Source organism: Cupressus sempervirens, chromosome 2 (genome assembly GCF_028749045.1).
Source record: "Cupressus sempervirens isolate cs-2001-9-10 chromosome 2, ASM2874904v1, whole genome shotgun sequence".
Classification (NCBI taxonomy): Eukaryota; Viridiplantae; Streptophyta; class Pinopsida; order Cupressales; family Cupressaceae; genus Cupressus; species Cupressus sempervirens.
The window spans coordinates 465,709,989-465,733,035 of NC_143119.1; the positions used below are offsets into that span (position 1 = coordinate 465,709,989).

At 36.6% G+C, this 23,047-nt stretch overlaps 1 protein-coding gene across 8 annotated transcripts in view; it reads left to right on the forward strand.

The window, feature by feature from the left end:
* Positions 1-23,047, forward strand: part of LOC149573062 (K+-H+ exchange-like protein) — a 177,473-nt gene that overhangs the window by 64,209 nt on the left and 90,217 nt on the right. For 6 of the 8 annotated variants that reach the window (XM_089814236.1, XM_089814238.1, XM_089814234.1 and 3 more), the window contains exon 4: positions 10,125-10,172. The exons of the other annotated variants lie outside the window; for them this stretch is intronic. In XM_089814236.1, the coding sequence (XP_089670362.1) occupies positions 10,125-10,172 (48 nt within the window). The remainder of the gene's footprint in view (positions 1-10,124; positions 10,173-23,047) is intronic. 8 annotated transcript variants of the gene reach the window in all.

Sequence of the window (23,047 nt, forward strand, 5' to 3'; positions counted from 1 at the left end):
GACTCCTTCGGGAAGGTTCGACAGATAGTATTTATATCCCGTCTGGGATCATTGTAAATCAATAATCTACTATTGCGAATATTATTCTGCTATTCCATTCCATTTTCTGTATGCGTTGATTTCTTTACCACTACGGTAAACAAAGCAATTGTTTGGATAAAAGTTTTAAATTGGCAAAATTGTGATTATATTGATTCACCCCCCCTCTCAATATAATCGTGGGGTCTTCAGAACTATGGTCAAAATTGGGATATAGGATTTAAGTATGACTCGAATAGTGGAAAAAAATTGATGGTATCTTATTCATGAAAGGCGAATTATAAGTCCCGAAACAACTATCTAGATGATGTAAAAAGTGTGAAAGATTAGATGAGAATCAACTGTATGGAAAACATTTCTCCATAATGATGTCAGAATATTATTTATTGTTGAATGTTTAATAATGCTAATACAAGTTTTATTGCAATGGTTAAGTATTATCAGCAATAAATATGCCTATCATGAAGAAAATCAATACAGAGTTATGATTTTCTTTTTTAATTAACATATTTAGTAGTCACATCCATTCAAGACATCTTTTGTAAAAATAAATTATTTTTCTCTTGTTCTCTTCATGGAAATTACATAGAATAAGTTTAAAAAGAAAAGGAGCTGCACAAGCTTAAACTAAGGCAGTCCCTACAATCAATTCCATCATTGGCGAGCAAGCCCCACCTATGAGCTCGTTGCCTCCCTCCCACCAACCTCCTCCACAATAGAAACAAGATCTAGAGCACCCCAAGAGCCTGATTCCCTTGTCGAGTAGATCACCAACAGACGCAGTGGTTGCATCCAAAGAGACCCCTCCTCAAAACTTAACGCACCAACCCTGGCACAGTGGTCGTAGACTTGGTTCAAAGGAAAATAGAGGTCGGAGTAGAGAGAGGTCTCACTTTAGGAGGTGATGACCGAGCCTACCCCTCCCTGGGAGGCAAAGAAGGAAAAAACAATGTACTGTGATACTCATGAAGGTGGCTGTCCCACCTCTAAACTAAGATCAGGTGGAAACTACTCCGAAAGACTTCTAGGTCACTCAAGTAATCTTGAGAAAGCAAAATAAGTGGAGAGAACTTGATTCCCTTGAGGGGGCGACCAACACGATTTTACAGAGAGAAGAGAAAGAATACAAAACAAAGTAGGAGCTAAAAGGCCACATAGTCCAAACGAGGAGTTTATTTGAGAGTTGGCAACTCCTCTCGCATCATATGCTCCTAGCACAGCCACTCCAACCTTGATTCTGTAGGAGGAAATAAATAGCCTCCAAACAATGAAGAGAAAACCCATAATCACAGATCAATGAATCTTCGAGCAAGTGGAGATCTAAGGCTTCTTCTCTGAGTCACTAAAGTAGAATTTTGAGGCCATCGAGAGCAAGAAATAGTTCCTAGTGGATTTAAGTTTCTAGGATGCGGATGTGGATATGTAAAGATGGAAAATTGCGGGCCTAGAAGAAATGAATGATCTTGGAAGGGAGGAGCTAATAGCAGTAGGTATCCTTGAAGAAGAGTGAAGATTTTGCAGAATTAAGTCCTTTGTAAGCTCCAATGAAAATTAGATATTTCTGGGCTATGTTGGAAGATCCCTCGATTAGTGCAGAAGTGAATTGTAGTCTATGACTCCATATATCACATGATGGGTTGCCATTTTAGACATCGTTGATGCCAAGAAGTTTTGAATTCTTTATTATGTAAATTTGAGGAGGAGAAATTTGTTCCCGTCCACAATTTTGAAAAATAAGTGATGGATGAGTGTATATAGTTGATTCTTTTTGTTCACTATGTAGATAAGACAAGTGAGAAGATGAAGACCTATATAGATAAAGCTGATGATACCATATAGGAGGCCCGATGGTAGATTGAATGGTTGGACAACCCGAATAAGGAGTCCCTAATGCTTGCGTTAATAAATTTCAAAAGTACAAGGTGTCTTCCTCGGGGTAATTGTTCCCCACATTTGTTGAGTCATTCTTCCAATTTTCAAGTCGAAAGGGACTTGAAGGCCCCAAATTTCCCTTCTTCGGAATTTTCATAGTGAGCTTTCCAAATGTCACATTTGGGCAGACCTACCACAACAAAACTCTATTGCTTGCATTTGATGCTCCAAAGTACAATTATGACTCTCATTGCAGAGGTACAATATAGATGTTAGTCGAAGTGATAGGTGAAGGGTGCTCGTAGGTTTCATCTACCTTGTTGATGAGGTGTTGTTTTTAAGTTGAAGATAAGGTGTAAGTACCTGATAGATTGACAGGAACACCAATCCAACATTGAAATCAGAAATATGGGTTCCAAGAGAAGTACAAGGTATATAAGAAGATTTGCAAACCGACTTCTTCCTCGGTATTCAGACTCTACGAGTCCCTTCTCCTTTTCATCCTCTCTTTTTGGGTTTCAAGATGAAGGGTCTCCTTCCCTACAATATAAATATAATGATTTGGGCTGTTGTTATAGTCCACAAAATTGATGATTTTGAGGTACCTTAGATAGGTTATAGAATAATTTTCTAAACTCATTCATTTCTTCTTAATATTAGCTTAGAGCTTTTACTCCGTTGGAGATGTATATGAGAACCAGTGATTGTTAGTATATTATTGATGATCAATGCAAAGAATAACGAAATACTTGGCTCATGAGCATGCTTGTTTATCAATGAATAAGATTTCTTTCATTTCATGTTGTCCTTTACAAAAGAATGTTTGAAGTTCTTTGTGTTAATATAGATGATATTGTAGTACAAAATGAATCTTGCTTCCTTAATATTTTATAATTGATTATCATGCAAGTTGATGGTAAATGTGTTATACTCTTCTTGGATTTAGTTAGATGATTTGTTTGGATTAATAGACAAGTGTTGTTATTGTTGCTCTTCTTTAACCTTGGTGTGCACCGTCTTTTTGTGTTTCTTTTCAATTTATCAAAGTTCTCATTTTTAGTATTTACCTCCCTAAAGAAACTCAACCAATAGGCCCTTTGAATAAACAACTGCATGTTCACTTGACTATTTAACCCCCTCGTGACTGGACATCTAGGTGCTTGGAAGGATAAGGACCCCAAACTCTTCCCTTTATCAGGCATAGCTGGTTGGCAACACCTGGCTCTGATATTTTGTGGTGGCATTCCATTTGTTAAAGTTCACAGGAAATGGGGTGGAGTAAATTGAAAAGAATTGTAATGTCCCCTTTTTGGGACATTAAGAACTCTAAAGTCAAAATCATGAAATATTTAATTTGGCTTATGAGAGCTTAATGCAGATTTATAAAAAGTGTCATGTCCCCATTTTGGAGGCAATTTGATTTAATTAATTTAATTAATTAAGTTGTCCAAAATAATGAATATTTATGAGGATGACTAATTAATTATTTTAATTAAATAAATAAGTGATATTAAGTTAATTATTTATAAAGTTATCAAATAAATAAATATTAAAAGGTAACTTTATATTTAATTAATTTAATAAAGTGACTTGAATTATAAAATATTTTTTATAAAGTCACTAATAGATAAAATAAAATAATGTTCTAGAAGTTTCTGGAGAAAGTGGAGAAAAAGAATAAATAGGCACCTCGGGCTTCATTCTAATCATCCAGATTTGTTGTTGTTGATGTTGATGTTTGTTGATGTGCATTGTGGAGCCTAGGGTTTTTGCAATAGTCACAACTGACCATTGAGAACGAAAACTCTCAATTGGTACGCAATTTTGAGGGTGTGAAATATCACTTGAATTATTGCAGCTGGGAGGAAGATACTTCAGTCTTCTATTTGTGCTACATTGAGAAAAAATATGAGTACAAAAAGCAGTTCGAAAAAATCGGCTGAAAAAGCAGTTCGAAAATGTACGCTGAAAAAGCAGTTCGAAAAAGCAGGCCGAAAAAGCAGTTCGAAAAAAGCAGGCCGAAAAAGCAGAACCGAAAAAAGCAGGCCGAAAAAGCAGGTCCGGAAAAGCAATCCAAAAAAAAAAAAAAAAAAAAGCAATCCGAAAAAGCAAAGAAAATTATTACAGCCATCTACAATCAGGGGCGGCAGCTAGAGAGGCACGACTTGGGCACTTGAGGAGGTTATTTTCTGTTCAGTGGTATTGCAATACATCTATTCTCTAAGGCGACTTCATATGCCAGGTTTGATGTGTATTTTCATAGTTGCCTTTCACTATAGAGTGTTGTTGTAATTGTCATTTCGTATCAGACCTATCATTCATTAATAGATACATCATTCATTTTTACATTCCTCACAATGGTATCAGCAATCCATGGCTTTAGTTGTATTTAATCATGCATGTGATTAGCGTACTGCTGTAGGGGAGTATTGAAGTTAGATATTTAGTGTTGCATTAGTTTTCATTGGCAGCTGTAGGTGCATATTACTTTACCAGCAATCATCATATTTTGATATCTTTGTAAATGCTAAGAGTCTTGGCTAACTTAGTATGAATATTGTATTGGATACTCATTCTCAATTAAGGAGATACAATTGCTGGTCATTAATAGTTGTCTTTGGGTGTTAATATATCATTTTTTATCAGCTAGTTAGCTTGCATACCAACTGTTTGTTAAAATACCAGTTGGCTGTAGGTGATCATTTTCATGATTAGAACTCATATATGCATTCACTATTGCCAAAATTAGTTGCATATTTATGTTAGGTCATTGTTTAGACAATTTGGAGTCTTTTGTAAGCATTCTCTTTGAGGCAAATCCAAACAAGAATCACTGTAGCAATCTGAAAAGTTATATCAGTCAGAGGACCCTTGCTTGCAAAGTGTTTGACGAAATGTCAAACAACTGAAGTATAAAGATTTTTGGTGTTGGAAGAAGTTATAACCTATTGGGGTTATTACAAAAAGGGTCAATTTAATATTAAAGGGGCATTACTAAGAGACGAATTGACAAGTAGGCAGGGTGGAGGAAGCTGGAGAGTCATGGCATTGGACAATAAAAGGAGAGATGGTTTCATTTGGACATGCTTGGATTTGGGACTTAATTTTTGGTTTCTCTTTTGGAGGACTTTGGGAAGTTGCTAGCTTTCTTTTGTCGAGGATCTTCATGACAGAAACCTTCGGCGACCTCTTCTTGAGTGGATTGGACGTAGCCCCGATTCATCTTTGTGGTGGATTCATCAGAATTAACACTTGGGATTATGGGTGCATTTTATTGTTATTTCTAATTTGACTGTATTTTTTGTATTTACGATTGGACTTGATATCTGGTTATTGTATTGCTGATGTATGATGCAATAATATATTCTGAGGCATTTTAATGAGAATCTACTAGTTATATTGCTGGTTTACATTGCATGATTTATCTGTTTATGTTTTGGAAATTATTTTAAGAAAATCTGGAGATAATATCCTATTGGGATATTAAAAGAATCTTGCTCTTAGATTACATAGAAGATAGTTTTAGAATAAAGAACTCTTACACTTCCTTGATAGGCTCTCTCATACTTGATGTAATGTCTCTTTTTTGAAATAAGATTTAATAATAGACAATAATTAATAAATACATAAATAAATAAATAAAAATAATTACAAGTTAAGTTTAGTAACAGGTCAAGGGGCATGTAATGAAGAGTTGTGACTCCCTCAACATAAGATATAAAAGAGAGAAGAGTTCATTTCAAAGGAAGACGGATGGAGCAAGGAAACTAGTAAAGTGAAATATGGAATAATTAGGTTGGAATTGGAGAAAACTTTAGAAATAATCCTTAATAGGAAAATTAAGATTAGTTAAGGAGCAATTAAGAAAGTGGAAAAGGCAGCACTCTCGGGAAGATATGTTAAGAAGTTGTAGAGTGCATTTGATGGGAGCAAGAGTTTATATAAGACTGGTTGCATCTTTGCAAATGAGAAGATCAAAGGGAAGATCACCAAAGAAAGGTTGAAGGCATAATTATAAGACGAGTTAGAAGAGCACTTGAAGGTATAAAAGAGGAATATATATAGAGAGATAAATGAACATGCTGATGTGAATTGAAAAGGAAAGTATATGCAGTTTAAAGAAGTACAAAGAGAAGATAGTTTGAAGGTGTGAATCGAGAAAGAACTAGTAGAGAAGAAAATAAGGAAGTAACTCCTTCAAAAGGTAAAAATTATGAAGGGTTGCGACATTAGTCACAAGGTTCGCCAAATTTTTGGCTTCAGGTTCGAAATTCGACAAACCCCTCAAAAATGAAAAACAATTGTTAAATTCATCAAGAAATTCGTATGGCAATATTTACCTTGTTTTGTTCAGCGAACCCCTCAAAAATGAAAAACAATTGTTAAATTTGTCAGGAAATTCGTATGGCAATATTTCTCTTGTTTTGCATAAGGGTTTAAGTATCTGGTTTGCATCTGATGGTCAAAGCCTTTCTGAAGGTCCAAACATTGGCGGCTGCTGTTGTCTGAAGTTGCCATTCATCTTTGGCGGTTGCTGTTCAACCTAGCCCAACAAAGGTTCATCTTTTGCCTTTGAAATTTCCATTTATCTTTGGTTGTTGTTCGTCTTTGCTTCCACCTTAGCTAGCAATCTCCCATGACAGCTTTGCCATTTTCAGACGTGCTTAGTTGTCGACGGTCAAGGAGGGAATATAATTATAGAGTTTTCATTTTATTTTTTAGGTTTTAAGTTTAATATTGTTTATTAAATCTTATTTAAAGTTTTTTATAATATATGTTATTTTTATATTATATGGTATTTTTATTAATTTTTATGAAAGTAAAACATTTTATGTATTGTTTTAGGAAACATTTATATAATATGCATATTTTATTATTAGTAATATATTAATGTTTTATATGTTTATTTATGATTATTAATATTTTTTTATTACAGTATTTTTAAATTACTTTTATTGTATAATTTTGAAGTTTTATTTTATATAAACATTTAAAAATAAATAACATATACATATTATTTTTTGAAAATTGTATAAGACGAATTTAATGTTAATTTTTTTCCGATTTTTTTGCCTTGTCGAATTTCATCCGAACTTCATAGTTATTGAACTCAAACCCGAACCTTGTGACTTACGTTGCGACTCAATCAAAAGGTTGTAATTACTTGTCTCTTTAGAGGGCAGACATTATGAAGAGGTATGTCCTCTCCCTCACATTGAAAGGTATAAAATGGAGAAGGTTTCATTAGAGGAGGATCCAAGGGTGATCATTTGTAGGAAAAATATGCTATTCTTAGAGGCACTAGTGAAAAATGGTGACTCGATTCTTATGAAACGTAGTAACCTTTTTACCAATAAAGTATAAAGGAGAAATCATTCCAAGCATTCAAGGGACTTATCTATCATTATTCACCAACATAATGAACCAATATTTGATCATTACTCATTCTATGAATTCCCATTTATTCAATCATACTAATATATCGAATCATTATCATTAGATAATGCATACTCGACAATAGCATCGATCAAGTGGCATAAGTAACCAATGACCTGATATAAGCATCTGAACATGCACCCAAATGTGATATTGCATTCCCCAAGGAGACTGTACAACATCATATCATCCAGCATGAACTCAATAAATCTCACACCTTGTCATCAAACTCATAATTTTTGGTATATCTATTATGTTAACATCCTTCAAATTGACTAGATTTTCACAATCCATTTGAATATTGCATATAGATTTCTGGTTTTTGATTGTGTATATATTTCTTCATCAACGTTTTGGATCACACTCCATGATCCATCATCATGAATAAAGAGCAAGAAGGGGTGTGCATAATGTTAACATCCTTGCCCATCATGATTATGAGGCAAATGTATGTTGTTTATGTATAATAAAAAATGGTTAAGACTACTGATTGTTATATATCAATGACATTGACTATGTTGCCTATGATGACAAATATGTGAGAAGTGTCTGATTGTCCGAAACCCATCTTGAAAGGTAATGCTTGATGTGGAAGCCAAAGGGGTTTGAGAGGGCTAAGTAAGTAGGTTGTCCTAAAGTTGACCACAATGACCCTTTATGTTGGAGAGCCACAAGATGGTATGTGTTTTCTGGGAGATGAGGCAGGATAATGTATAAATTGACAAGTAAGAGGGCTGTGGTATACATCCCGTTTGGACGACATAAGCAGATCCATCATGTATCTTCCTCTAAACCCTAATGTGTTTGTGTGGCATTATTGATAACCTATGAATGTGATGTGGTTTGCCTAAACCCTATTTGTATGTGTGTGTGTATTTGTATGTATTGTTTATGAGCACAGGGTTCAAATCTTGGGGCACATTATTAGAAAAGTATTTAATTGGTGAGATGTAACCTTAACCCTAATTTGTTGCAAGTATATCTTAGGGAAAATTGTGGGACAAATTAGGAAGGGGACATTATAGTCGAGAAAATGTTCTGCACTTAATGCTGAACGTACCCTAGTAAATCTGGCTGAATCAACTTGGGAGAGACTCATCACTCAATAATAAAATTCCTAAATCTAACAAAAAAAACCTTGAATGTGGTATTTCCCTCATTTTAAGATATAAATTCTAAATTGCAGCACCACAAGCAAAAACAACAGGACCTGCAGCATGTAGGAGTATTTTTATATGTGATTTGGCTAATTTTTAGGTGGTCTTGATTGGGATCTGAGAGGTTTAATTTGCCAAGTTATTCTTTCTTTGGCCCATATTTTCCTGTGAAATCTGTGTCCAAGTTCCATTTTGCTTATTTCAACAATGTTTTGAGCTTAGCGTCCTGTTAGGGTTTTGGCATTTGGCTAGTGTTTCCAAATGTTAGAGTGGATTTTTACTAGTGCTAGCCTGGTAGGTTTTTTCTTGGTTGTTTTATATTCAAGGAATTTTCAGATTTTTTTATTTTTGTGTATGTTATATATTGATCGAGGTCCACTTCCTTGGAAAAAATATATTAACAGCAATCCTTTCATGAATCCTTTAACACAACCTCTTCAATAGTTACAGCTCTAGCCAAAAACCATCACTACTGAAATTTCTAAGAATTGGTTTCACATATTGAGAATTTCAGCTTTAACTGTAAATGACTAGTTATGCAACAACTGCAACTAGCTGGGCAACACCTTAGGACAATTACACAGCAAGGGAAAAATTGTTATCCGACAACTGGGGAATGATTTTGAGTAATTGGATTACTGGGAAGCTGCTAGGTTTTTGTTTGATTTATTTTCTCCTCTCTGTTATGGTTATGGTTGATTTCCATTTTTCTGTGAAGTAAATGACATCCCCAGTGGATTATGGCCATTGAAACTGTAATTTGTATTTTCAAGTAGATATCTATTGAGCTTTTTTTTTGCTTGACAATGTGTATTGAACTTTAAGTTTGATTTATATGCCAAGGAAATCAGTATTATGTTCACTAAATGCAGTAGTATGCATGCTTTTGAAGATTTTTTCTTACAACTATGTGTTGTTCAACATTAGTATTGTTTGTTACCTATCAACAAACAATGCTAGTATTGTTTGTTAAGTTTCTTTGAGTTTTGTGTAGTCCCGAATGATTGAATTTTTTGGACTGGCTAAGTTGTTGTGGAGTACTTGTTTTTCAACTATGGATAAACTAGACAATTTTTTTTACTTTACAATTTTAAATCCTCTTATATGTTGAATTATTTTCTTTAGCAGTATAGTAAATTTTTGCTTTTAATTTCTTGTCATGTATATCAATGCCAATAACAAACCTGTGATTTGGGCTCTAATTTCAGTGAAGCAAATGAATAATTGTTTCAAACATGTAATAAGCACTTCACAAGAGGCATGCAAATTAGTGTAGAAGCCATTTATGAATACGATAATTAATATGTAGTCCAAGTGCAACAGGTAATAAGGATGATTGCTGGATTTGGTTAACTATGCTCTAATTTTTTTTGCTAGCTACCCTTTTCAAACATTATTCTTGAGAATTATCTTGTCAAACTCACATGTGAAGCAACTGAAAGTTTCACCTGAATTATTGTACTTTTTCATTTCTAAATGTTTCTGTCTGTATAATTTCAGTTAGCAATAAGAAGGCAGGAAGGAAAGTGTATAATATTTATTGTTTTGCAAGGCATTTCTATATCTCTTTCAATTGGATAATTATATTTAAGGTCACCTTATTTTTGCTGTGATCTTCAGCCTAAATCCAAGACTAGTACGCAGAAGGTTACGCTGTGTGGCAACTAGGTAAGAAGTAACATGTGCACTTTTTTTTATGAATGTGTTAGGTGGTAGGATGATTTATTAGAAATTATTCCTTGACTGAGAGCTAAAGATGATGTATAAAGAACCTTAGGTGTTTGGATGATTCATCAGAAGTTATTCCTTGACTGAGATTGAAAGACAATGTACAAGGAACCTTGTATATTAGTAACTTTTGACAATTAATAATGATGAAGTCTTTCTAAAATATTCATTTGGAAAATAGTGCATAACCTACCAAGGTTGATAGTTCTTGGGATAGAAGAAACCCACTTGTATGTATTGCAATACAATTTGCACTATATCGTATTGATCTCTCAGTTTTTTGCACCATTAGGTTATGAAGGTGTCCCTGCAGGGTATGAACTGGGGATGTTACTGCTACTGGGGCATCGTTTTTATCACTGCACTTTGGTTCTTAACTTACGAAAATAATTGAAGGGTTTGATCTAATTGCTAGACAGTTGTTTCACTGTATTTTTTGTTTCTGTGGTTATTCAAGGTAGAACGTAGCTGATCAATAATGGTGTCTGGATATTAAAGCAGTTTAAAGGGAACAAGTCAAATCCTTAGGTCATTTACGTGTACATCTCTATCTACATTTGGTATTATTGGAAACTCGACGCTAGCTATGTGATTTGTATCTAACATATTTATGGTGATTGGCAATTAATCATTTGATTGAGAGACCATTCAGCGGGAAACAAGAGAAGAAGTCTCGATTTGGAAACCCACTGATATCTAATAATGGATGTTGGAGGACAATTCGTTTTTAATTGAGTAGAAAACTCAGTTTTGTCTTCAGGTATTCACTCAACTGAAGGAGAAATATAGCATTGCTTAACAAGGACTATTGAAGAGAATGTAAGTCAATGGAGGAAAGAAGGCAGTTGGTAGCATGGTGAAGTGCATAAACAGCCTTCCTATTGTTGAGTTTTGAAGTCATTCTGCTGTTATGTTTTTTCAAAATATATGGATTCCCATTATCCTTTTTATTGGTTAGAGAGCACCTAGGGGAGGTTTTCGATAAATGGTGAGATAGGTCTATCAGTTAGTGCCTTGTGCCTTGCACAAGCCTTATACAGCTAGTGGTTAAAGTGGCTGGCTGATTCTAGCCAGGCAGTGGCTTGAGCCATGGGTTGCATATGGAAATAGTTTACAGTCGTTGCATGATTATTGGGGGAACACACTTTTGTTTATAGTAAAAGAAATGCATTATAGGCAAGCCTCAAGGAAACTTTATCAAAGAAGTTGAGGTACTATTTTTATCAAATCATATTTACATTGTTCAGTCATGGGACAAAGTTGCAAAACACCTAGAGAGCACCTAGGGGAGGTTTTCGATAAATGGTGACATAGGTCTATCAGTTAGTGCCTTGCACAAGCCTTGTACAGCTAGTGGTTAAAGTGGCTGGCTGATTCTAGCCAGACAGTGGCTTGAGCCATGGGTTCCATATGGAAATAGTTTACACTCGTTGCATGATTATTGGGGGAACTCACTTCTGTTTATAGTAAAAGAAATGCATTATTGGCAAGCCTCGAGGAACCTTTATCAAAGAAGTTGAGGTCCTATTTTTATCAAATCATATTTATATTGTTCAGTCATGGAACAAAGTTGCAAAACATCTATTTATTCATGCAGTCATCCAACCAGGGTCGTTATGATAAGTTAAGCTTAACATTAGAAGAAAGAAATAAAAACTTCCAAAATTCATATGAAATTGGATTGAACCATCCATTTTTTATTCTGTTGTAAAATATGTTTCTTGATCTTTTCCACGATGAAGAAAAATCTTGTACACTCAAATTCTGAGACATCCTTTTACAAAATCACGGACTTCGGAGATTCAACGACTTCACTTATAATCAGTTTTCAGAAAAGAAACACTACCGTAATAACTAATAAGAGAAACCAACCAACTGGGGAAATGATAATCTAACTGAGAAGTCGAGTGTTACACATTGTGGAAAGAGGATTCTCCTTCCAGCAACCCAATGAACTACTTTTTGAGTAGAAATTTCAATTCTATTTATATATGTCAGTGTTCCAGGACTCTGCGAGTCCAAGGCAGAGGCAGCCTTTCCGAGACAAATGGCCTTAGGACTCGGACTTGGCCGAGTCCTTGAGTATTCCAAACTTCAGCTCTCAACCCTATATGTTTTGGAAGGGGCAGAACATCATAAGCGAAATAATATCTGTGATAGACATGAAATTCTGATTTTACTAAATCTGTTCATGCCAAGAATGATTTCCGGATTCCCAGGTGAAGAACCCATCCTCCAAGAGGGGATACACACCAAGACACACCCGGCTTATACCGCTTATAAATCAATGTCCAAGTGTGCTACAAATGGCTCTTTTACTCATAGGAACCTTGTGTGGTAAAAGCATGAAGGGATTTTGATAATCTTTTCAATGGAATTCCTGTTCATACCCAACCCGATATGTTTCAATTCATCACAACATAGAAAAACCAAGATAGAAATTGAGAACTCTGTAAGTATTGACGCTAGCAAGCGAACACTATTTTTAAGATATATAATATCTTCCACTAAAACATTAGGAAGATAGAAAATCTCCTTGTATTGTCCCATTTTCTAGCACAAGTTTTATGAGTTTGTCATTAACCTGTTTTCCCTTGGTTGTGTAGGCCAACCAGGACATGGAAGGGACTTAGAGGCCATTTAGCCTAGGCAGTTTCAGTTGCAGTTCATTCTGAGGTGATCTGAGGCAATGTTTGGGCACACTTACTATTTATAGTAAGTCATTATAGGCATAACTGGACATCTATAGGCAAAGGTGTTGATGATAAATTGTTTACAATTGGCAAATCCATCTATTTATCATTGGTATTTTTCTTTGTGTTAATAAAGTTATTTTATAAATTTAAATTCAATTATTTACCTTTATTAATGCATAGTCTATAGTTGTGGAAAATATTTAATTAAATGTCCCTCTTTATTCTATAATACATTGGAAGCACAAATAAAAGTTACTGGGGACTTAAGGGAAGAAAAATCTTGTTATATGGCATGGAAGTATGAGAGAAAAGGTACTCATGACAAAATAGGGGCCGAAAAAGAAACCGCAGGAAAATAGGAGCGAAGAAGCAAAAATCCCGAAAGTATAGGGAAGGCTAAAAAAGTGACTTTATTTATCCCAAATTGTCAAGGTGAGTGAAAGAGCTTTTAGAAAATGCTATAAAATAGATGGAAATGCCCTCCTTCAACATGCTTGGAAAAATATATGAATTTGAGAAATTGTATGGAGGCTTTATATTTTTGGGCTTGGTGGACAGAAACCCTCTTCGCTACTATTCTCTTTGCTGTTGAAAGACACAGTCCAAAGGATTTATGATTTTCTTTTGCTGTTTGAGTTTTTGATGAGAACAAATGAACTGGTTATGCTTTATATCTATTACAATATCCTAGCTGGGTGTAATAACAGCTTGTAATCAGTAGTTTCTGCCCATACGAGTCTGATAAGGAACCATATAAACTGGAAATCAGTTACAAATGGTCTGTACAGGTCAGCAATTCTCTGGAAGAAGTTGTACAGGTGTATAAGTTGCAGCAAAGCAGTTGTACAGGTTGGAAGTCAAGGCAAGGAGTTAGGGAAGTCTAGAGTATTGTTTTTCGGGTGTCGTACAGGATTTAAGTGCCATTGATCAGCGATAAAGGTGCCGTTCTAGACTAATTGACAGTGGTAATTGATCTGCAGTCCCAATTACATAACTGTTATAGCCATTACAACAAATATGGTTATCATACATGACTGGGTTCGATTTCTAGTGTGTCGTAACTTATCTGGGCTAGTGCATGGGTTTTTCTGAGGACTAAAATATGCTCAAAGGGAAAACATATACACTTGCAACTAAAGGAGACTCCACTACCGTAGCTCATTATTGATAGCAGTCTTATTTGGAGGCAATAGTTCTGCAATCTGGGCATTACTGGATTAGCAACTGGACATTATGTATATCTAGTAATGGGTAGACAGTGCTGGAGTAACACATAGGTGATAGGAAAGGGGTGGCAACAATCATCGCCCAAATCTGGTCAGAAATGCTACTACAGCTCTGCATATATATTTAATTTGTACTAGAATAATATCAAGTCTGCTTTGTTTTCTTTACAGTCATGTAATGCTTGAGAAACAAATTAATAAAGTTCAAAGTGTGTGTATGTTCTGCATTGTCTTCTTTATTATCTCATCTATTTTGCAAACCATTATATATATGATACTACATTAGTAAAGAAATCTGAAAATCTTAACATAGAACACAAACAAACTCAAAGATCTATATTGCTTGCAAATTGTTTGACAAAGTTACTGCAAGTAGAAACAGTTGAAAAAATTATCAGAATAAGTAAGTGTTCTTACAGTGGTATTAGAGCTGGTTTTCCTGCCAGCCTGTTGGAAAAATTCAGAAAACTGATTTAAATTTATTGTACCAATTAGAAAGATGAAGAGATTTGAAGAACTACTGATGGAATTTAGGCATAGATTTTAAAGAGAAAATGAAGAGTATAAACAATTGCAACAAAGTTGTAGTGAGTGGAGTATTTACGTTAGCATACTGGATGGTTTAGCTCAATCTGCAAAGGAAATCAGAAACAGATGGAGAGGATGGACTAAATACGTCGGGAGGTGATAAGGAGTTGTTACAAGCTAGGGTTGTCATTGCACCAAAAGATCGACTTGTCAATGCCCGATACAACCACTAGACTTATAGACCACAAGAGGCAGTTAAGTCATGATCTTATTTTTCATCTGTTTCATCATTTTCTTTTTGCTATCAGTAAAGAATAGTTCAATCTATTCATGTTTTCATGAGATACATTATGACTACAATTATTGATGAATATAATGTCATTTCCTAACCTCTCATAACTTTTCTATTGGCTGTTTATAAACAAGATTTGCATATATCAACTACTGCTTATGATATGGTCAATAATATATTCAATCAATGTGATAAATTTATTCTTCAATGACAAAATTATGAAAGCGAGCAAGAGCATTTTGAGGCAAAATTTGTGCCTCTTGCAATAAGGATCGGAAACCTAATCACCAATGGGATTTTTTCTAAGTACCGACTAGTGTATCACATGTCTTGAGGAGGAGTTTTCTCACTATAGCTGTTGCAAAGTCTGTACCACAGTTGGATGCTCCAAAAAGAACTGAAGATTCTCAAGACAGTATCGGTCTTCATAACTGATTGGTTTGTGCGCATATGATAATGCTGACTATAATAGGTAATCCATAAAAAAATGGATTCTCAGGGAAAAAAACCAGGTTCATGACAGGTGGCTCAAATCTAAATTTGTTTGTGATTAAAAAGGTAGTAGTAAGAGGTAACTGTTTCCAGTGTGTCAATTGCAGTCATGTGTTGTAGATTGAGACTAATAGCAAGGTACACTTCGAAAGGCATAACACAATATTTTATACACAACTTTGTTGCCTTAATGTTAAGAGACTTAAAGTGTAGAATGATGCGCTATATAACTATGTTTTATACACAACTTTGTTACCTTAATGTTGAGAGACTTAAAGTGTAGAATGATACTCTATATAACTATGTGAACTATTACAATAATAGATAATCGTCTATTATTAGTTAATGGTAATCTATTGTAAATATCTAGTTAGCTTTAGCTTTTTTAGCTTTTTCTGTTAGAATAGAATGTTTCTATTCTCTATGATCGTTTCCTAAGGAAACGTCATTTTTTTTTTGGTATATAATGACCTTTTGGTCTTTCAAACAAGTATTTTACCAATTACTTCGTAATATGGTATCAGAGCCTAGACTTCAAATTTTTTCGAATTTTTTATAATTTTTTTAAAGAAATTATCTGCTCAAATTTTTTTGAAATTCTTTCTAAAGTCTTTTATGGTTTTTTATGTGCTTCACCTAGTCATGGCTAGGGTTTCAGAGACAAAACTCTGTGAATTCGTCTGGAGAAAAAGGCATATTTTCTTGGGCCTTTTTTTTCTTAAAATTGCAATCTGCAAATCATTCATTTCTTGGCATTATTTTTTCTTGGGCATTTTGGTCTGTGTTGTCCCTGCAAAAATGCCTTTGTTTTGAATAAAATCAACCATCTTTCTGCCTACAAAACACCTTTTTTTTTGCAATTTCGACCATTAATGGCTGCTAGCTAGGGTTTTCTTCGAAATCCTAACTTTTTGGGCTCGAATGTTTTTTTGATCATAGATCCTTGGTGGGTTTTTTGAGAGCTCAACTGGGTTGTCGTCCGTTTTTTCTGGGTGCCTCATTTTTTTAGCCAGCGGATCCAGAAAACGATACCATATTCCTTCTGATTTTTTCGAGCTCTCTTCTGGGTCACTCCAAATTTTTTAGGTCTTCCGTTTTTTGCCTCAAAGAACGTGCCTTCAAATATTTTCACGGTTTTTCATTAAAAATATGCCATGGCATCTCTTACAAACATTCTGCTCGAGCACAACTCCAAATTTAATGGTCGGAATTATGGCACTTGGAAGTAGTGAATCATCGCCATTTTTGAATATCAGAACATTGATCAACTTGTACTGGGTGTTACGAAGTGTCCTACTGCTCCTGGTTTTGATTAGAATACATGGGATTTGAATAATCGGGAGGTAGTGATGCTTGTCAAATTATCTGTGGCTGATGATTATCTTTCTTAGATTCCATCCAGCAAGACAACTACCGAGATCTAGACACAATTCAAAGGTCTTCATGAGACTTCTGACAAAAGTAGAGCTTTCTTTTTAAAAAACACTCTGTTTTCTATTGTCATGGATGAGCGCGCCTCGCTCCAAGCACACCTGAATTGGATTCAGGAAATCCGTGATCATTTACTTGCCATCGATCGCAAGATGGAGGAAGAGGATATTGTGGTTATCACTCTTCGTAGTTTACCAAAGTCCTATGAGCATTTTATCGAGACTCTCAACATCACATCTTCTGGTGTTGATTTGAAGTTCACTAATCTTTGCACACTGCTACTTCAACGAGATCGATGGAAACAACAATTTGGTAGCAGCTCCAGCTCCACCTCTACAGAGCAAGCCTTTTTTGCAAAATCCTTTCAAAAGGATAAAGGAAAGTTTCAGTAGTCATCTCAGTAGAAGTCTTTTGCCCCACCATCAGATGGTTCCTGAAAGAAGAAAATTCAATGCAACTATTGCCACAAGTTTGGACACTGTTTACTGCATAGATTAAATGATTAATGCACACAAACAATGAATAAGAACAGCAACAATAGTACTTCCTTTATCATTTGCATATGCCAAGAGATTACATACAGAGCATAAGATGCTTTATAATGATCCCAGATGGGGTATAAATACTTCCCACCGAACCTTCCCGAAGGGGTCCGTCAGCTACATAACAATACTAATCTACCTATCGGCTACAAAATCTTTACCGACGACAACACCCTGTTGGCTATAGTTTCTACAAACAACATCATCCCCACCCAAAGAAAAAGTCGTCTCTGGACGACAATTACAAAATACAATTACAACATATCCAGGACAGATTAACAAAACAAAATACACTAATTGGTCTCCAAAATATGTTGCATTTGCAGCCTCTGTGAACACAATACTGTCTCCTTTAGTCAAGCTGACCTTGATAGCCACCTGTGCTGCCAACTCTGGGTACACTGAGCCAAGTGTCGCTATATTGCCTTCAACTGGAGGATCAACTCTTCTCGAGCTCACTATACATCCACCAAGACAGTCTCATGTCCAACACCTACTCCAAGTGCCTCTGGTACACAGACACTCCATGCCTTCAATAGCTCCAGGTCTCATCAACTGGTCACACTTCCTACGACTGATAACCGCACCGGGGTCTAGGGGGCATCGCGATAATTTGTCTTTCTCCTTTTCTCTGTTGTTTTCGACGGCAAAGGTTCTGAAAATTTTCACTCTGCTAATTCCCACTTAGCTGTCCAGAACTTCCCGGAAATATCCCTTTCTTACCTTAGGACTTCTATTTCTCCCACAGCGTGGGAAACTTCTCCCACGGCGTGGGAAACTTCTCCCATGGCTTCTTTTTCTCCCACGGCGTAGGAAACTTCTCACACGGCTTCATTTTCTCCCGTGGCATCTTTTTAAACTTCTCCCACGGTGTGGGAAACTTCTCCCACGGCTTCTTTTTTTCCCGCGGCGTGGGAAACTTCTCCCACGGCTTCATTTTCTCCCTTGGGTGTCTTTTTCTTCCACGGCTTCTTTTTCTCCCACAGCATCTTTTTCTCCTACAGCTTGGGAAACTTCTCCCACGACTTCATTTTCTCCCACGGGATAGTTGTCCGCGGAACTGTCCGTGGGACACCCTGATAGGGCAGCGAACAGGATTGCAGCGGAGAGATCTCTGGCGGTTGAGAGGGAGGCTAGAGAGAAGTTAGCGGCGGATTTGGCCAGCTAGCAGGCAGCGTGGGCAGCTGAGCGGGCAACACTGTTGAGGGATAAGGAAGCGGCCGTGCGAGATAAGAAAGCAGTTGAACAAGAATTACAGTTGGCAAAGACACAGGCTATGGATGCGGCGGTTCTCCTGAAGGAGGCCGTAGAGGTTAACTCAAGGATTCAGAAGGATTTGAGCATCCAGATGGAGTAGGTCTATGAGTTGCGTCGACAGCAACATTCTTTAGAGGCACCACCTTGTCTCTAGTATTTTTTCTTTTTGTTGTATATGGGTTGTCTCCTATTTTGTTAGTTGTCAGGAGATGACTTTTCTTTTTGGGGGGATGATGTTGTCGGTAGATTTTGCATTCTGAAGTCGATTGGATTATATGCCGTCGGAGATTTTGTATTTTGTAGCTGACGGGTAGATTAGGATTATTATGTAGCCAACGGACCCCTTCGGGAAGGTTCGGCGGGTAGTATTTATACCCTGTTTGGGATCATTGTAAATCATCTTACCTTAGGAAGCATAATATAATGTTCTGGCTATGCGAATAATATACAAAGTTCTGTTGTTCATGTTTCATTCTCTGTATGCATTGATTTCTTTACCCAGTACGGTAAACAGACACATGAAGGTTCAATGTCGGAAACACTTAGCTGCACAATCTAAGCAATCAAGTTCACAGCCCAAAGTCAACAGTGTAGAGCACACTAAGCAGATGGAGGCTGCCTTTTACGCCTTCATGGCTAAAAGACCTGCAGATCATGTGAAGTTGTCCGCTTGGTACATTGATTTAAGTGCCTCTCATAATTTCACTCACCGCAGAGACTGGTTTACTGACTACCAACCTTATTTAGAGTTTGTTATTTTTGGTGGCGGAGAAGAGTACACGATTATTGACAAAGGCAACATTCAAATTCAGTCTGCTAGGAGGAATCACATATTCCTTGATGTGTACTATGTTCCAGGGATGAAACTAAATCTACTCTTAGTCAGTCAGTTGTTGCGACATTCTCCACACTTGGATGTCACCTTCAGTTGACATTAGTGCACCATCACTGATTGGGCGACTTAGTCTATTGTTGCAGTGGGTCTTGAGGATCATGGTCTTTTCAAACTTACCGATTCTTGTGATTCTCAGGACTTAGCTATGACTGCTCGACGGTCTTCTATCAACACACTTTGGCATCAACGATATGTGCACTTAAATGTGCATTATCTCTCCCCACTTGCTCGGGATGAGCTTATTCTTGGATTGCTAGAGTTTCAGACTCAATAGCTTGGAGTTTGTGATGCATGCCAAGTTGGGAAGCAACATCGCACACCTTTCACTAGTGGCAATTCATGACGAGCTTCTCAGGTACTTCAGCTTGTTCATGCTGATATCTGCAGCCCCATGGCCACTCCTTCTGTTGTTGGGTCCAAGTATTTTCTGTTGTTTGTTGATGATTTCAGTAGAAAAATGTGGGTGTATTTCCTTAAAAAGAAATCAGATGCATTTCATGTATTTCAGAAGTTTAAATCTTTAGTTGAAAAAGAGTTTGGGAAATCTATTATTACTCTTAAATCAGACAATGGGGGGGGGAATTTTGTTCTAATGTTTTCTCCATCCTCTTAGATACACATGGCATCAAATGCCAGTTAACAACACCCCACAACAGAATAGTGTAGTTGAACATTAGAATCAGACAATCACCGAGATGGCTTGATCTATACTCACATACAGACCGGAAGAAGTTTTGGGCAGAAGCAGTTAACACTACAGTTTATCTATTGAATCGATCACCCACAGTGGCGGTCAAAGGTAAAACTACGGAAGAGGCTTGGTCAGGTCGCAAGCCCAGAATTAGTCCCCTGAAGGTTTTTGGCTCCCTTCCCTTTTTTTTGGATCCCTAATGCGTCATGCACCAAGTTGGATGCCAAGAGTCAGAAACTCATGCTTGTTCGATACAACAGTCTTCACAAAGCCTACCACTTGATTGATGTTTAGACATCTCATTTCATCTACAATCGTGATGTAGTCTTTGATGAGCAACGAGGACCTTTCATGCCTGTTTCTCCTATTCTTGATCCAACAGACCAGCCTATGAAGGCTCATGATTTGGGAGTTAGGCTTCCATTAGGTCCACTTGATGGGAGGGCTCCAGTAGCTCTAGTTATACAAGTGATCCCTGTACAGACACCTCCAGCTTCACCTGAGTTTGATCTTGATTCTTCTGATGAGGAACCTTATCACCAAGCATATCCTGATACTAATGTTGGTTGTTCTCCTCTTCGGCCTAACTGGTGGGCCAAGACACTTGCTGATCTTTGTGATGATGAGCTCATTGATGGGAGAACTGCTCGGAAAAAGAGCAAAACTATAGTGTTAACTTTGCTCTCATGGCCAACATTCATAGTGTGTTTAAACCTCAAACATATTCCGAGGTTAAAAGAATTCCAGAGTGCGAATAGGCCATAGACATCTGAACAGTAGAGCCTACTGAAGAACAACACTTGGGTCCTTTCTGATGTCCACCAGGGAAGAAATCCATTGGCTGCAAATGAGTTTACAAAATCAAATACAAATCGGATGGTACTTTGGATAAGTGCAAAGCTCATTTAGTGGCGAAGGGCTTTTCTCAGCGTCAGGGTATTAATTATGAGGAGACCTTTGCTCGTACTGCAAAGATGAGCACCATTAGATTAGTCCTAGCCATGGCAACTCAGTTTGGCTTGAAGGTCCATCAGATGGACGTTAAGAGTGCTTTCCTGAATGGTGATCTCCATGAAGAGGTCTACATGACGCAACCTCCTGGTTTCAAGGTTGCTGGTAAAGACCATTAGGTTCTCAGATTGGTAAAAGCTCTCTATGGCTTGGCTCAGGCCCCTCGGGTATTGTACATAAAAATTGATTTACCTCAGTGATCAAGGATTCAAGAGGTGTTCTTCAGACTTAAATCTGTACATCAAGACTACTAATAGTGACATCATCCTTCTGGTTATTTATGTGGATGATTTGATGATCACTGGCAGTTCGACATCTTTGATTCAAGGAATCAAACAAAATTTATGCCAGTCTTTTTATATGACTGACCTCGGGCTCATGCATTATTGCCTCAGTGTTGAAGTTTGGCAACAATCTTCTAGTATATTCATCTTTCAGTCCAAATATGCCAGGGCCCTGTTAGACAAATTCTATATGTAGTATTGCAAGCTTGCCTCTACACCTATGGCGAAAAGTCTCAAGTTATCCGCAAAGTTTGATTCTCCTTCCGTTGATGATACTACATACAGGCAAGTAGTAGGTAGTCTCATCTACCTCTTTGCTATTAGGCCTGATATCAGCTTCACAGTCAGCTATATTTCACGCTTTATGACAACTCCTAAGGCTGATCATTGGATGGCAGCAAAGCATGCGCTTTTTTATGTGAAGGACACTTTAGATTATGGACTTCTGTACTCTTGAAGTTCTAATCTTAAACGTAGTGGGTTCACAGATTCAGATTAGGCAGGCTTTGTTGATGATAAAAAGTGAACTTTTGGATATATATTCAGTTTGGGATTTGGTGCAGTCACATGGACCAGTAAGAAGCAACAAACAGTTTCTCTCTCCTCTACGGAGGCCGAATACTGAGGGACTGTTAAGGTAGGATGTGAAGCTATTTGGCTTCGTTGGATGCTTGGGGATATGTAGATGTCACCAGAACTACCGACAACTCTGTTTGTTGATAATGAAGGTGTTATCAAGTTAGCACGAAATCCAGTCTTCTATGAACAAACCAAGCATGTGGATGTTCACTGTCATTACATATGACAATTAGTTGATGACGAGACTATAGATTTTGTAGTATGTTTCTACCACATATGAGACTGCAAACATTCTCACCAAGCCTCTCGGTCCTGATAAGTTTGTCAAATTCAGAGGACAACTTGGTGTTCTAGATAGATTAATCATTAAGGGAGGGTATTACAATAATAGATAATTGTCTATTATTAGTTAATGGTAATCTATTGTAAATATCTAGTTAGCTTTAGTTTGCTTTCGCTTTTTTAGCTTTCTCTGTTAGAAAAGAATGTTTCTATTCTTTACAATCATTTCCTAAGGAAACATCGTTTTATTCTTTTGTATATAATGACCTTTCGGTCTCTGTCAATAACAAGCAAATATTTTACCAATTACTTCGTAATATGAACCAACTATATGCCTCAAGGGAATTCTTGTACAGTTTGTGGTCATATTTCCTTTTCTATGGCATAGGCAAATCTCAAGCAATTATAAATAGCAAAATTGTTCTTGGCATAGAAACTCAGAATTGAATTTAGTCAACTAGGCATTGGAGTCTCAAAGATATCATTGGACTGGTATTTGTATGCAAATTTGTAATACATCGCAATAAAGATCTCCTACAAGAGCATTATACAAATTATTTGACAAAATCTCCTAGTTGGTGGTGGTGAAAGAAATTTGATAAATTTTGG